We start from the raw sequence: 14173 nt of genomic DNA, 5'->3' as shown, positions 1-14173 counted from the left end.
GGGCGCTCTGATGAATGGTTTTTAAAAAACGAGAAGCAAGCACAAAACATTAATCACTTGTTATGATTCTATAGCAAATGATTGAGAGATTTAAAGCAAATCTGTTTGGGGCGCCTGGGTGGCTCAAGTCGGTTAAGCGTCTGACTTTGGCCCAGGTCATGATCTCACGGTTTGTGGGTTCGAGCCCTGCGTTGGGCTCTGTGCTGATAGCTCAGAACCTGAGCCTGTTTGAGATTCTGTGTCTCCCTCTCTCTCTGTGCCCCTCCCCTGCTCATGCTCTGTCTCTCTTCCTCAAAAATAAACATTAAAGAAAAATTTTTTTAAAAACGCAAATCTGTTAAGGTCTATATAAGCTAAGCATGTTGATTTCTGTGGTAGATGAAGCCAGTGCTGTATCAAAAGACTTTTCCTATTTTTCTTAAATTCCTTGAACTGGATATATATTTTTTTAATGTTTATTTTTGAGAGAGAGAGAGAGAGTGAGAGAGAGAGTGTGAGTGAGCAAAGCAAGCAGGGGGGGAGCAGAGAGAGAGGGAGACACAGAATGTGAAGCAGGCTCTAGGCTCGGAGCTGTCAGCACTGAGCCCGACATGGGGCTCAAGCCCAGGAACCATGAGACCATGACCTGAGCAGAAGTTGAATGCTTAACCGACTGAGCCACCCAGGCACCCTGAACTGGATATGTTTAATGGCAGAAGACTTCTATAAGCCAGTTATAGTACCCGCTAAAAGTTTGTGTTTAGGATATTAGGGCTTTGGACTAAATAAATGTGATTATCTACCTATACAAAAAAGCTGAAGACCTATAAACCAAAAACGTGCATCTGAGAAAGCCTTGTGAGAGAGAGATTTATGAATTTCTTCTGTCATGTCATTAATGATTGAACCTGGGGTGAAAGGCACATTTTAGCTGGATGGACTTAGGAGGCTGGCCAAGGACAAGAAATTTTTTTATTATAGGTTGTTTTTGCATTGCCTTTGATATGTTTCTAAATCCAGAACTAATGATTGGAAGAAAGCTCTGGAATTCAGTATTTTTGTGACTTTTGAGGTGGGGGGGTGAGGCTCAAACATGACTACATGTTGGGGACGGGGGATTTTTTGCAAGACAGGCAGACTGGAGTCTGGGTTGCTTAGTCTGTTTGCTTGTGCTTTGGCCCCAGGTGCAGGCAGACTGTTTTACAAAGCGTTAAAGTTCTGCTTCTCAGCAGATGCCTTTCCAGTGTTTCTTCCTGGTGCTCTGAAAACCATATGTGGGGGAAAATGATCTTGTTCAGTTTAGAGGGTAAGGGCGTTGTCTGCCTGAAAGCACCAGTAGGATTATTTAATTTTTTTTCTTTTTTTGAAGTTTGAGGCAAGAAATGAGAAAACTTCCCGCCATTTAACAAAATGGAGCCAAGCCACTGTGTGTGTGTGTGTGTGTGTGTGTGTGTGTGTGTGTGTGTGGTTTTTTTTTTTTTTTTTTTTTGGAAATATGTTTCTACCACTCCTTTAAAGCTATAAAAGTTAATTTCATAGCCTGAGGGAGGGATGCTGTTTCCCCTAAAAGATCAGTTCTAGGAAGGTGTGAGGTTGAGTTGTCACTTGGTCTGTAACTTAAACTGATAAAAAGCCTCTTAGAGTGCTACTGTGTGCCAGGCACTGTGCTGTTAGCACTTTAGATATCTTAATCCTCAAAATACCCCAAGAGGTAGATCCTGTTGTCATTTTTCCTGTTTTACAGATGAGAAACCTGAGGCTTAGGCCTCAGTCTCATGCCAAGTAAGTTGCAGGGCTGGGTGATAAACTCGGGCTGACTCTAAACCCACTAAAGTCGACATAACAGTGCTGCTATTTCGGCAGACCATGTGGAAAGGAAGGTGGTCTTCTTTTCCCAAGGGAGACGACTCGCAGAAGGTAAGTTACGGTCGTAAAGAAGGCTAGTGTTGAACCCAGAATTCAAACCCGGGTCAGTTTGAAGCGAAAGCCTGTGTTCTTTCCACTGAGTGTATTGTATTACGTCTTAGAGTACATTACTGTAATATCTGATTTACTAAGATCTTTTTATTTCTGGTGCTAGCTGCTCTCAGTTTATAGAGGGGTTTGTTTAAAAAGTTCATTTGTGAGGTGATGGCGTGGAAACCAGAATACATTCTCTGCTGGCAGTGAGTGCTGAGCCTGGTTGTGGTTCCGAGGCCAGAGCCCTTTGGGACAGTTGATATGTTTCACCTTCTTACGCCTGTGATACCAAAGGCCGTTCTGAGACCTACTCTGAGTTCTGAGGAGGAAGAGAAGCAGATATGTGTTCCTACTTGTTTCCAGATTTCATTTGTCTCTTTGCAGATGTTGTCTCCCTTGGTACAAGTAACAAATTTATAAAGTATGGATTTGAGGGTGAGCACGGAGCCTCTGAGGGCAGACTTGGTTCTGATTATGGCTGGACCAGTTACTGGTTCTCCCATTCACTCTCTCCTAGGTGATGTGAGATGAAGCTCTTTTCTAAGGCTTAGTTTCCTCATCTGTAAAATGTCTGGGTGCCCTCATTGTGGGGCTTGAATGAGACAAACAGGCATTAGGTGCTCAGCATAGTTATCTGGACATGGTAGGTGACCAAAAAATGATGGCAGTGGTTTAATCTGCTTTATGGTGCATCTCTTCCGTTATCAAAGATTCTTGTAGAGGTGAATGCTTTCTGGAGTAGACTGTGGTGTAACATTCTGAATTGGGTTTTAGGTTAAGATTGGGATTCCCTTTATTTTGTAGTCACATGTAAATCAGTAAACTGCCTTGTAATTTAAATACTGTATCCTCAAATGATCTTTTGTAAATTTTTATATACTTTAAAACCTAGACTTTATTTTTTATTAAAAAAACTTTTTTCCATGTTTATTTATTTTTGAGAGAGAGAGCATGAGCAGGGGAGAGGCAGAGAGAGAGAGAGAGGGAGACACAGAATCCGAAGCAGGCTCCAGGCTCTGAGCTGTCAGCACAGAGACCGATGCGGGGCCCAAACTCACGAATCGTGAGATCATGACCTGAGCCGAAGTCAAACAGTTAACTGACTGAGCCACCCAGGCACCCCTAAAACCTTGACTTTAATTGAAAACACGGTTGGTTGTGTTGCACAAAGTATTTTAAGGGTTGAGCATACATTTTGATGAATGGCTTTGAAATTAACAATATTCATGAGCCGTTTAAGTTCTTTTTGCAGTTAAACGTAATGTACTTTTTGTTTCTCAAATGGAGAAACTGAGGTAGGAAGTGGAATGGACTTTGCCCAAGAGTTATTGACTAAAGGAAGGGTGGGCAAATCATAGATATCCTATAAAAGGCCAAATAGCAATTAAGACTTTGTGGACTATTAAGGTTTTTTTTCCCCCCAACTACTTAACTCAGCTGTCCCAGCACAGAAGCAGCCATCAATAATATGTAAATGGGAACGCCTGGGTGGTTCAGTTGATTAAAGCACAGGGCTCTTGATTTCGGCTCAGGTGATGATCTGTTGGTCGTGAGATCGAGCCCCGCATCAGGCTCTGGACTGCGTGTGGAGCCTGCTTAAGATTCTCTCTCTCCCACTGCTCCTTCCCTGCTCATGCAGGTGCACGCACACTCTTTCTCAAAAACAAACAAACAAACCCAAAAAACATAAATAGATCACCTAGGCACAGTACAATAAATCTTTATTTACGAAAACCGACGATGCCATAGGTGGTGGACCCATGGACTAAAGAAACATACTTAGTTCTGTTTCACTGTAAATCCCTGCCTTGGACCTGCATCTCTCTCTGTAGGTTGATGTAGATTGATTAAAGGTTGATTATTCCACAGGCTTCATGCTCAGTCTTTGCAGATTACAAATCCTTTACCATAAAATGACCCTGGTGTTTACATCTTCAGTTGAGCTGTTTCCCAGACTCTAGATTGGTACAGCTTCCTGCCTTTCAAACTTCTCTCCAAGAATATCCCAACTGGCCCCTGAAACTTTAACATGCCTGCTATTGATTTCTGTATTATATCCTCTAAAGTCATACCATGATTGTGTGTGTGTGTGTGTGTGTGTGTGTGTGTTTTCACTCAGCTATTACCCAAGTGGGAAACCTGAATGTCATCCCTTTACTCCTTATTCTGCCTTCTTGACATCTTTACTCTCTCTGCCTACCCCCCCCCCCCCATCCCTACCACCACTGCTTTATTCAGGCCCTCATGATCCACCTGGGCTGTTGCAGATCACCCCACAGCTTCAGAGCTCCCTGTGTCTAGTCTCCCTCCTGCCAGTCTGCCTTTCATTTTGCTGCTGGAGTGATCCTGTTTTCAGAATATCCGATCTTGCCACTTCCTGCTTGAAACCCCTTAGTTGCTCTTCAGTGCCTGTGGTTTAAAGCCCAACCTGGGTATAGAAGGTCCTTTTGATAGGGAGGGGTAGTGCCTGCCTACAGTGAGGGTCCAAGATGTAGGACTGCACCCACCCTGCAGGTGACCAGCCTTCCAGAGGGGAGTGGCTGACTGTTGTGCATGGTCCCTTCTTCTGGCTCGCTTGCCTTTATCCTTTAGTATTCACCTCATGCATTGCATTTTCCTCTGAGCCTTCCTGGAGCTCCCATGCCCATCTCCGTATCTACCTTAGGTGCTTTTCCTGTCTTGTGTGTGCTCCAGTAGCATTCTTTGCTTTCCCCATGAGCAGTTACACTTTATAATCAGCTCTGTGCTTGTAGCTTCAACCCCCCACACTAACTACCCCCGCCCCCACACACAGGCTGCTCCCTGGAGGGTAGATCCTGTGTCTTTTATGTACCTTTGTCCCCAGCTGTTAGAACTGTACACTGTATACCTGGGCTTGGACATTTTGAAGAATGGGCAATATCAGTAAAGAGGTAGGGCCACAGGTACATTTTTCTTTCTTTTTGGGGTGTCCTTATTTTTACTCTTCCAGGGGAATTAAAAGCCTAAGGAAAGTAGCGAGAGGAAAAACCCTTGGGCTCGGGTATCTAGTGCAAAAAATGCTGGGTATACAGGCCTGGGGCTTGGAACTGATCCTTGTATGCTCTTCATGGCCCGGCAGCTCACTCCTGAGAGCTATGGTTCTTCATTTGGAGTGGAGATCAGAACTCAGGGGGCTCTTCATCAAAGTATACGTGTCTGCTGAATACCTACCACCCTCCCTCCACCCCCACTTCTCTGTGGGGCAGGGCATGTTAATACCCTGGTGATTCTTACAGATTTTCCTCATGTTTCCAGTCATTTCTTCCCCTGTCATTTTCTCCCTGCTCCTTATGTTTCATAGTTCTTCATTGATAATTCTTATGTCTTATTTCCCTCCTTCTTAGATGGGGGCTTTGGGTGCAATAAGGACCGCACAATGAAGATGTTAGCATCTCAGTTTAGAACCCTGAATGCATTTGTACTTCCTAGTAGAAACATTGGTATAGATGGGGATTAATGTTCCAAAGTAAAATCGTGTACTTCAGCTACAAGTGAATTAAGTTGGCTTTTATTCATAAAGAAATACATTCTGAATTAAGTAATGGACTTAACTTTTGGAACAAAATATAAGTCTGTTACCGAAGTAAGGACTCATGGAATCAGACCATTACAGATCATTATGCTGTCCCTCTTGCTGTACCTGCCTCTGCTACCCTGACTTCTTACCATTGCAGATAGATACCCAGGCGCTCTATAAAGGCAGGCTTTTGCGGGGAGGAACATCAGGTTGGCCCTGGAAGGTGGGTTGGATAATGGGAAGGAGGTGCACACTTGTATGTCTGTGCAGTGAAATCACAAAGATTCAAACGGTTATTTGCTGTCATATTTAGAAGTATACTTGGCTGGTTTTGAGATTCAGCCTGTGCAGATAGTTAGCTGGAGCTTCTAAAGAGGAAACCTCTTTATTCTTAAGTGATTGCTTGGTAATCTACATAACAAATGAGCCATTTTGCTTCAGAGATGTGAAATCGGCATCTATAAGTGAATAGTTTTTGAAACTGAAGTTGTTAAGACAAAAGTTCATCTTTTCACGGTAGGGTTTCTCTAGAAAATGCTCTTTACTCTATTGAAATGCAGCTAGTTTAAACTAGGAAAGCATATTCCAATAATAGGCCCATGCAATTAGCCTTTCCTATAATGGAGTGAATGCTGGAATTTTTTGTGCATTATCATCATCAATTGGTGTTTGTCCCAGGGGAACCACATAATAGCTAGAAAACCTTGATTGAGAGATGCAGACAAAGGTTTCTATCTTAATTCGTAGGCATGCTTTAGTTCTTCAGACTAATAAAATGTTACGCTCTTAAATCTAACACTTTTTTGGTAACCATCTGCTGAGCATAAGACTGAGAGATGGCGCTTCAAAACTATGTCATTATTTTGAATTAGAAGAAAATGTTGAGGGACCGACTCTTCATTTAGTGCCATAGTCATACTAGACCTTGTATAGAAATGACACAGTGGTGTGCTGGCGAATGTTGAACAACCGCCCTGGGGGGATAAAGCCTTGATGCGTAGCATTTGCCGATTTCTGAAGTGCAAGTACTCCACCATGGCTGGTTCCAGACCACAGATGTGATGTCACTGAACTTACAGTTGGGAAGAGATGCATACAGTCAGCTGGCTTCTGCACACTGCTGAATTAACCTCATCGATTGAATGTCCAGAATTTTATAGCCTGGATTTTTTTTTTTTTTAAACCAGCCTGGATTTTTTTAATACTTAATTTCATTCCTGTCTTTACCTTTGTCCTTTGTTGTTTTTTTTTTTTTATTGGCCTTATTGATGTATGATTTACGTACAGTAAAATTCAGCAATTTCAGGTGTGCAGTTTGAGTTTTGACATATGTATACTTTCACCACAACCACGATACCTTATTACCTCTTCTGTACACAGTTGCCAGATTAATTTTTCCAGAACCTTGCTTTGCACGCACCACCCACCTGTGCATAAAACCATCGCGGCCTTGTACCGTCCATAGGATAAAGTACAGCATTCTGTGGTCTGGCTCTCTACCGTCTTCTTGTCTACTTCTCTGGCCTTATTGACTATTGCCTGGCTAAATTAATCTCTTACTACTCCAGAAAGACTGACCGGCTGGTTCCTAGCACAGTTCCTGTATCATCTGTGCCTTTGCTCATATCTCTATCTGCTTGCAATACTCCTGTTACCTCCCGTTGCTTCTTATCTTGACTGTCTTGCCTTTCTTTAAAAGTCTGGTTTCCACCCCATTTTCTTCTTATGCAGTCCAGGCTTTAACGATGACTGCCTCATTTGACCTATCATAACCATTATTTGGCTCTTAACTTTGCAACTTGTATTGAAATCCCAGGTTTTTTATGGAGTAGTTTGTTCTTCTCCAACAAAGTTGTCAAGTATGATAGGGTAGGAAGTTTACTACAGCTCAATTTTTAGCATTTGGCATTGCTCAGAAAAACAGTAAGTGGTTCTTGTGACAAACTTTTCAACTCAGTGAGTCACAAACACACTCAGTGACACCGTTGGGGAGAATGATACTGTGCTGTATCCTAGACCTCTTACAGGATGAAGGTTTGGCTTGTTACAGAGCGTGTGTATGTGTAGTAATGTTTCTCAAAACCAACCTTAGTGATTAAAGTACACATTGGAGCTTTTATCTTTGCCTTGAAAATTCATTCAAAGGTGGTTAGCATCATGGACTTTGAACTCTTGGCAAGATTTAAACATTTTAAAGTAGGTCCCAAAAGAACGTTCTTTGTTCCCTTCAACAAGTTTTATTTCACTTTTTGAAGTATTGGTAAGAAGTCAAGAGGGTGTATCTCCTTGATTTCCTTCCTGTCCCAGGAAGCCATATTATGGTATTCTGAAAGAACTTCTGTGTCTTTTTCAGTAACTTTGCTATAAGCAAATTGTTGTTTGTTTGTTTGTTTGTTTTTATTTTGTACTTTATCTGTAAAAAATTGCATATGTAGTTGTTAAAATACGACGTCGAATCACCATCCAACAAGTGTGTAGAACAATTCTAGATGCCTGTCTCTACGCAGATTCCTCTTCTGTCCTTTAAATACTGGGTGTACTTAGGTTCCACAGTTGGTCATTATCTCTTGTTAGGAGACACACTTTTCTTGGGTGATTTCACCTGTTGTCCTAATACAAGTGTCTCCAAAATTTTAAAATTCCTGGTCTCTTGAGTTGTGGTCTTGAACGGCCAAATGCCAACGGGATATCTCCACCCAACCACCCTTGGGAGATTGCAGATTTAACATGTCTTGAATGGAACACCCCCTGTGAGTCTTTGTGTCTCTCAGATTGCTCTTGCTCTCTTAATGAGTCGTATCCCCACGCACAGATAACTCAGGTCTAAAACATTAGAATCCTCTTTGGGTTTGGCCCTCTTCCTTCACCTTCTGAAAGGTCAGATTCATGTCAAATGTTTTTCTTAACGCCTAAACGTTTTTCTTTTGTTTGAAGTCAGGCTTGCCTCATCCTTTGTTGGGAGAGGGGCTTCCTACCTCCCAGTACATAACTGGTGAACTAAGAGCAGATCCATTTCCCTGGCATCAGATTACCAAGCTCATGAATCTTAAAGGTAAAATTGGAAAGCCTGTGTATATGTAATTTACAGTGTGCACCAGTGTGTTCTCTCCCTATAGGTAGATATCGCTAGGAGCCCATACCATAAGTAAAAGATGATCTGAGAAGGAATCAGAACAAAAACAATGAGATGAGTCAAATGTTTAATGGCTTCTCATAATTTAATGGTGCCGTCATCTCATAATAGATCCCTTATGACCAGAAAACTCATTTTTATGAGCAAAGGCTCCTGCTCCCCTGCTCAGTGGCCCCTGCCAGCCTTTTTCTCTAATTTTTCCCACAGTGTTTGTAGGGCTGACCCTTTCTTTTCTTTTCTTTTTTAATTTTTAAAAATTAAAAAAAAGTGTTTATTTTGGGGGGCGGAGGGGTGGAGAGGGGGAGAGGGGGAGAGAGAGAGATTGAGAGCGAGTGAGAGCGAGCACACCCCAAGCAGGCTCCAGGCTGCCAGTGCAGAACCCAACATGGGGCTCGATCCAAAGAAGTGAGATCAAGGGCACCTGGGTGGCTCAGTCATTTAAGCGTCCGACTTGGGCTCAGGTCATGATCTTACAGTTGGTAAGTTCCAGTCCCATGTCAGGCTCTGTGTTGACAGCTTGGAGCTGGCTTTGGATTCTGTGTCTCCCTTTCTCTCTGCCTCTCCCCAACTTGGATCTGTCTCTCAAAAATAAAATAAACATTAAAAAAAAACTAAAAAAAAAAAACCCCAAAAAACAAGTGAGATCATGATCTAGGCCGAAATCAAGAGTCAGATGGTTAATCAACTGAGCCACCCAGGCACCCCCCCTTTTTTTTTTCAAAATTTTTTGATGTTTATTTATTTATTTTGAGAGAGGGCTGACCCTTTCTGTTGATACCTTTTTCTTTATATATATAAATACATTCAGTTTTGCTCCTTCAGATGGCTTGCACACCTTTCTTCCTGGTTATTATGTGCTGATACTGAGTTGAGCTTTGGGGGCCATCTTAATTTCATGTGTTTGGACAAAACTTCCTACAGCCGCCACATAAGAACAAAGGACTAATCTCCCCTTGGGTTCAGCTAGCGTCACTACCTCCTGAAAACAGCCTTTCCCTTCCCACCCTCCTGGGTTAGGAGCACCTTCTTTAAGCCTCCTTTGCATCCTCTGGGTAACTCTTATGGTAATACTCACTGGTAATTTCTTGCTTGTCAGTTTCCTACTAAAGCCTGCGATATCTGAGGGCAGATACCCTCTAATGTTCAGATCCCACTGTCTAGCGTAGTGCCTGGCACCCATTCATATTATTCATTTATTTTTATTTTTTCACGTTATTCCTTTAGCTAGAATTTGTTGAGCACTCATTTTTGCCAGGCAGAGAACAAGTCAGATAAGGTTCCTGCCCTCTTGGAACTTGAATTCTGTTGGAGGTGAGGGAGGTTTTAAACAGACAAAGTAGTACTTTTGATAAGACCTACAAGGAAATGGACATAAGTAGAGAATAACTGGGGGTCTGTTGGAGTGTGTAATCCAGGTGATCAGAAAGGTATCTGAGGAAGTGGCGTTCGAGACGCACCATAAAGGATACTCAGAGGAAGCAAGCTGTCTGTAGACACAGAGGAGTCAGGGCCAGCCGGGAGAAGTAGCCATTGCAAAGACGCTGAGGAGGGGGAGAGCTTGTTGTGTTTCAGGAAATGAAAGAAGACCAGTGTGGCTGGAAAGGCAGAGAGGAAGAATGTGGTACGAATAGGTCTTTGTAATAATAACTTGTCTCCTGGCTGTTGTGAGGGTTCTGAGTTAGTACAAAGGGCTTAGAACAGTACTCAGCCTATTTGAGTGCTAAACGAGATAGCTGTGAATACATGTGTCTAAAAAGGGGAAGTAGCAATTTAAAAAATTGGGAAGGGGCTGCACCGGCATAGAAGTTGGGCAGAATGCCATTTGGGGAACAAGTTATAGGTTAATAAGCCCGTCATTAGTAATTGCTGACATCAATATAATAAGGGCCTAAGCATTTACATGTAAAACGTCACTTGTGTATTTAACACTTGAGATGCAAGAGATGTAATTTCAGTTTTGTGTCTTAGTAACCAGGGCGGACTAGATTGTAGGTGTGTCCTGTGAAAGCTGCAGATATGGTTTTTGGAATATTAATAATAGCAAATACTGAGCCTTGCCTTAATCTTGTATTTACTATACTCCTTTTTTACATCAGGAAAACCAAGGCACACAGAGGTTTAAGTGACCTGCCTGAGACCGTCTGGCAAGTAAATGATCAAGCTGAGATGCCCATTAATGAGTCCACTCCTCTAACCACTAGAATTCTGAACTTATTTTCTTGTGAAGTCTCTGTTCTTGGGGGAAAAAAAAAGCCCTCTTCCTCTGGGGTAGGGTAGCTCTGAAACCGGCTGATTTTTGTGACACTAAGTAGTAGAGAGGTGACTGGGCCTTAGGACTTCCTTGGTGTTCTGTCTCTAACACGTGATTCTGCAGTCCTGGATTTTACGTCTAGATAGTGCAAATGTTGAATATTTTCTATTTATTTTAAAGTGATGTTAGTGGTTCCTTTCTCACAGAGAAATTCTTAATTACTGCTGGGCACATTGCAGTCAGGAATTGATCCCTTTCTGGCTTCCTTCTGTCAACCAGTATATTCATGAGTCACCTTCCTTTGCCACCTAGCCAGCAAATGCTTAGGGATTGGAGTACATGTTACCCAATCGAGCCAAAGAGTGAGAAAAGTAAATTCGTGAGGGGAATACATTCAAATACGAATATTCGTCTTGATGTGTTTAAACCTGTTGAGACAGTTCTGTCAGAGTTGAGGGACAGATTAATGATAGATATATTGGTTTCTTGTTTGCTTAATTTTTTAAGGCAGTCATTATTTCCTTGGGAAAAAAATACTGAAAAGAAAAAACCTGGTCATACAACACTATATGTCTCTGCAGTGAGTAATATTTACATGGTCCTTAATAATGTAATCTCTGAATGTTAGTTTGATCAACAGTGGTGTTATACATTTGTTCCATGGATAGGGAGAGGGAATGTGGGGGTAAGGTGAAAATCCTGATATTCTATAGTGAGAAAGTCTTTTGATAATATTTGTAACCAGAAAATCAAATAATATGTAGATATATGGAAAATAAATACCATTTTATATGTTTGAATTATTTCCTATTAGATCTCTTGTTTTAAGGAGTCAAGAGTAAACTATGGCCTCTAATAAATTAGAGATTTAACTTTATTTCATATAATGTTAAGTATCTTTTACTGAGATTTTGTGTAAATCTGTATAAATCTTTTGTGAGTATTCATTATTTTTTTTAATCTTCGTTTATTTTTAAGAGAGGGAGAGAGCATGAGCCGGGGGAAGGGCAGAGAGAGAGGGAGACAGGATCCAAAGCGGGCTCTGTGCTGACAGCAGAGAGCCTAATGTGGAGCTCGAACCCCCGAGCCGCAAGATCATGCATGACCTGAGTGAAGTCGGACACCCAACCCACTGAGCCACCCAGGCGCCCTAAGTATTTGTTATTTTGTATGCTGTGAGAGCAAAAGTAGTTTGGTAAAAGGAGATATTTAAAATATCAGGTCTACCCTAGAAATAAGAAATTAACCTCACATTCTATTTGGGGCATAGATATAGAAGTGCAAATGCTTTGTATATTTAGAGAAGTAGGTAAGATACTCTTCCTGTAAACTCTTCCCTTCCTTTCACCTTTTCGTGCCCAGGTTCTGGAGTTAATCTGTCTTATGGGTTAAGTGAGATTTAATTGGCTAGTCTGGTCTTTGAGATAGCTAACCAAGGGTGTTTCGTGTCTTAGTGCGTTCTTGTTCATAACTCCTGAAGGGCCATCCTCACATGAAGGTGCCGTGTTAGGCAAGAAGTAAGGTCAGTAGAGTGGATCTTTTTCCCTCGGGTGACCCAGCCGGGGTTGCAGTTGAGTTGGTGAACAGCATGAGAGAACAAGAGCCCTGGGCAATTTGAGCTACAGATGGCGATTGGGGTAGTGTTTAAAGATAATGAATTTTGTTTCACTGTAAAAGCGTTAATGCCAGTGTTGGTGAGGGTGGGAGGAAACCAGGTTGGCTCTTATGATGATGGTTAGAAAGTAGCTGGAGGCAGTCTTTTTGAAGGACATTTATCAGAATGAGGTATATATCCCTTTGACCCAGAAGTCCCACTTGTAGAAACTGCAAACAGAAACTTGAAAAACTATAGCAACAGGCATGTACTGGAGTGTTCTTTGTGACGTTGTAGTAGCAAAAAGCTGACCATAAACTACCAGTTCACTAATGGATGATTAAATTATGGTACTTTGATACCGTGCGAGCATTAAAAGGGGGGATGGCTTAGACCTCTGTGTACTGATCAAGATGTCCTCCACGTATTCCGTGGAGAGAGGTGTTTACACAACAGTTAACACTTGTGTGTCTGTGACGATATGAATGTGTATATATAAAATAAACTGGTATATCTGGGCAGTGAGACTAGCGGGTTAGGGGATGGGAAGGCCACGTTGGGCCCCACTCACATTTTAAAAGACAGTTTAGGGAAAAGGCCTACAAGTCTGTGCTTCACCAGAGGAGGTTATTCAGTTGTATTGAGAGGTGCACTCAGAACAGCACTCTGCCCTGTGGTGTGGCACCCGAACCCATCAGTCCTGTTTGACCCCGTGGTACAAACATGAGAGAGGGAAACTTAATAGTTTTGTCACCTTTTCGATGCCAGATTTTCTTCTATATATACACCCACTGTTGTGTGTGTCTGAGTTTGTTTTCTCTTGTTTTGCTATATTTGATTTTTTTTCACATTGTTTAATTATTCAGGAAGCACGCCTTGTGAGAAATTTGATTTTTAATTTCCTTCCTGGACCTCATAACAATACAGCTTTTATTCTCTTACTGTTTATGCAGATTTAATACTCAAAACTTTTTTACTTTAAATTATTAGACTAGCTTCCCTATCCTTATCACTTCCATACCTCTTAATTGTACCTGACAATCAATTAAAAAAGTTTTTTTTAATGTTTATTTCTTTTTCTTTTTAAAAATTTTTTTTTAATGTTTGGTTTTTGAGAGACAGAGCGTGAGTGGGGGAGGGGCAGAGAGAGAGAGGGAGGCACGGAATCCAAAGCAGGATCCAGGCTCTGAGCTGTCAGCACAGAGCCCGAGGTGGGGCTTGAACTTGCGAGCTGTGAGATCATGGCCCGAGCTAAAGTCAGATGCTCAACTGACTGAGCTACCCAGGCACCCCTGTGTTTATTTTCGATAGAGAGACAGAGTGTGAGCAGGGGAGAGGGGAGGGGCAGAGAGAGAAATACACACATAGAATCTGAAGCAGGCACCAGGCTCTGAGCTGTCAGCACAGAGCCCGACACGAGGCTCGAACCTGTGAACTGTGAGATTATGACCTGAGCCGAAGTTGGGCGCTCAACTGACTGAGCCACCCAGGCGCCCCAAACCTGTTACTTATCTCTTTATATGTGTATTGCTTTAAAAAGCCTGAGTCTGTACCACTGTCTTCCCTCATTTAATTTTTATGAAATCGAGGTTAAGGTGTTACTAATATTTGACACCTGCTATGCCTAATGAATGTGGAGTTGCAAAGTGGACAGCAGGTGTTGGTCCTTCATGTTCTGGAAAAAAACTAGGGAATCAAGAGGTCCTTCTGACCAGAGCT

General features: G+C 42.1%; 1 protein-coding gene across 3 annotated transcripts in view; it reads left to right on the top strand.

Annotated features, from left to right (window-relative positions):
- UBE2H (ubiquitin conjugating enzyme E2 H) overlaps window positions 1–14173 on the top strand; it is a 103398-nt gene that overhangs the window by 28546 nt on the left and 60679 nt on the right. The window contains exons 1-2 of one of the 3 annotated variants that reach the window (XM_019452731.2): window positions 1709–1761; window positions 1843–1896. The exons of the other annotated variants lie outside the window; for them this stretch is intronic. Of the exons in view, the coding sequence (XP_019308276.1) occupies window positions 1724–1761; window positions 1843–1896 (92 nt within the window). The 5' untranslated portion in view covers window positions 1709–1723. Of the gene's footprint in view, window positions 1–1708; window positions 1762–1842; window positions 1897–14173 lie in introns of those variants that run through there. 3 annotated transcript variants of the gene reach the window in all.

This window comes from Panthera pardus, unplaced genomic scaffold (assembly GCF_024362965.1).
Source record: "Panthera pardus isolate Hobbes unplaced genomic scaffold, ASM2436296v1 HiC_scaffold_8, whole genome shotgun sequence".
Classification (NCBI taxonomy): Eukaryota; Metazoa; Chordata; class Mammalia; order Carnivora; family Felidae; genus Panthera; species Panthera pardus.
This window is presented reverse-complemented; position numbering and strand designations above follow the sequence as displayed.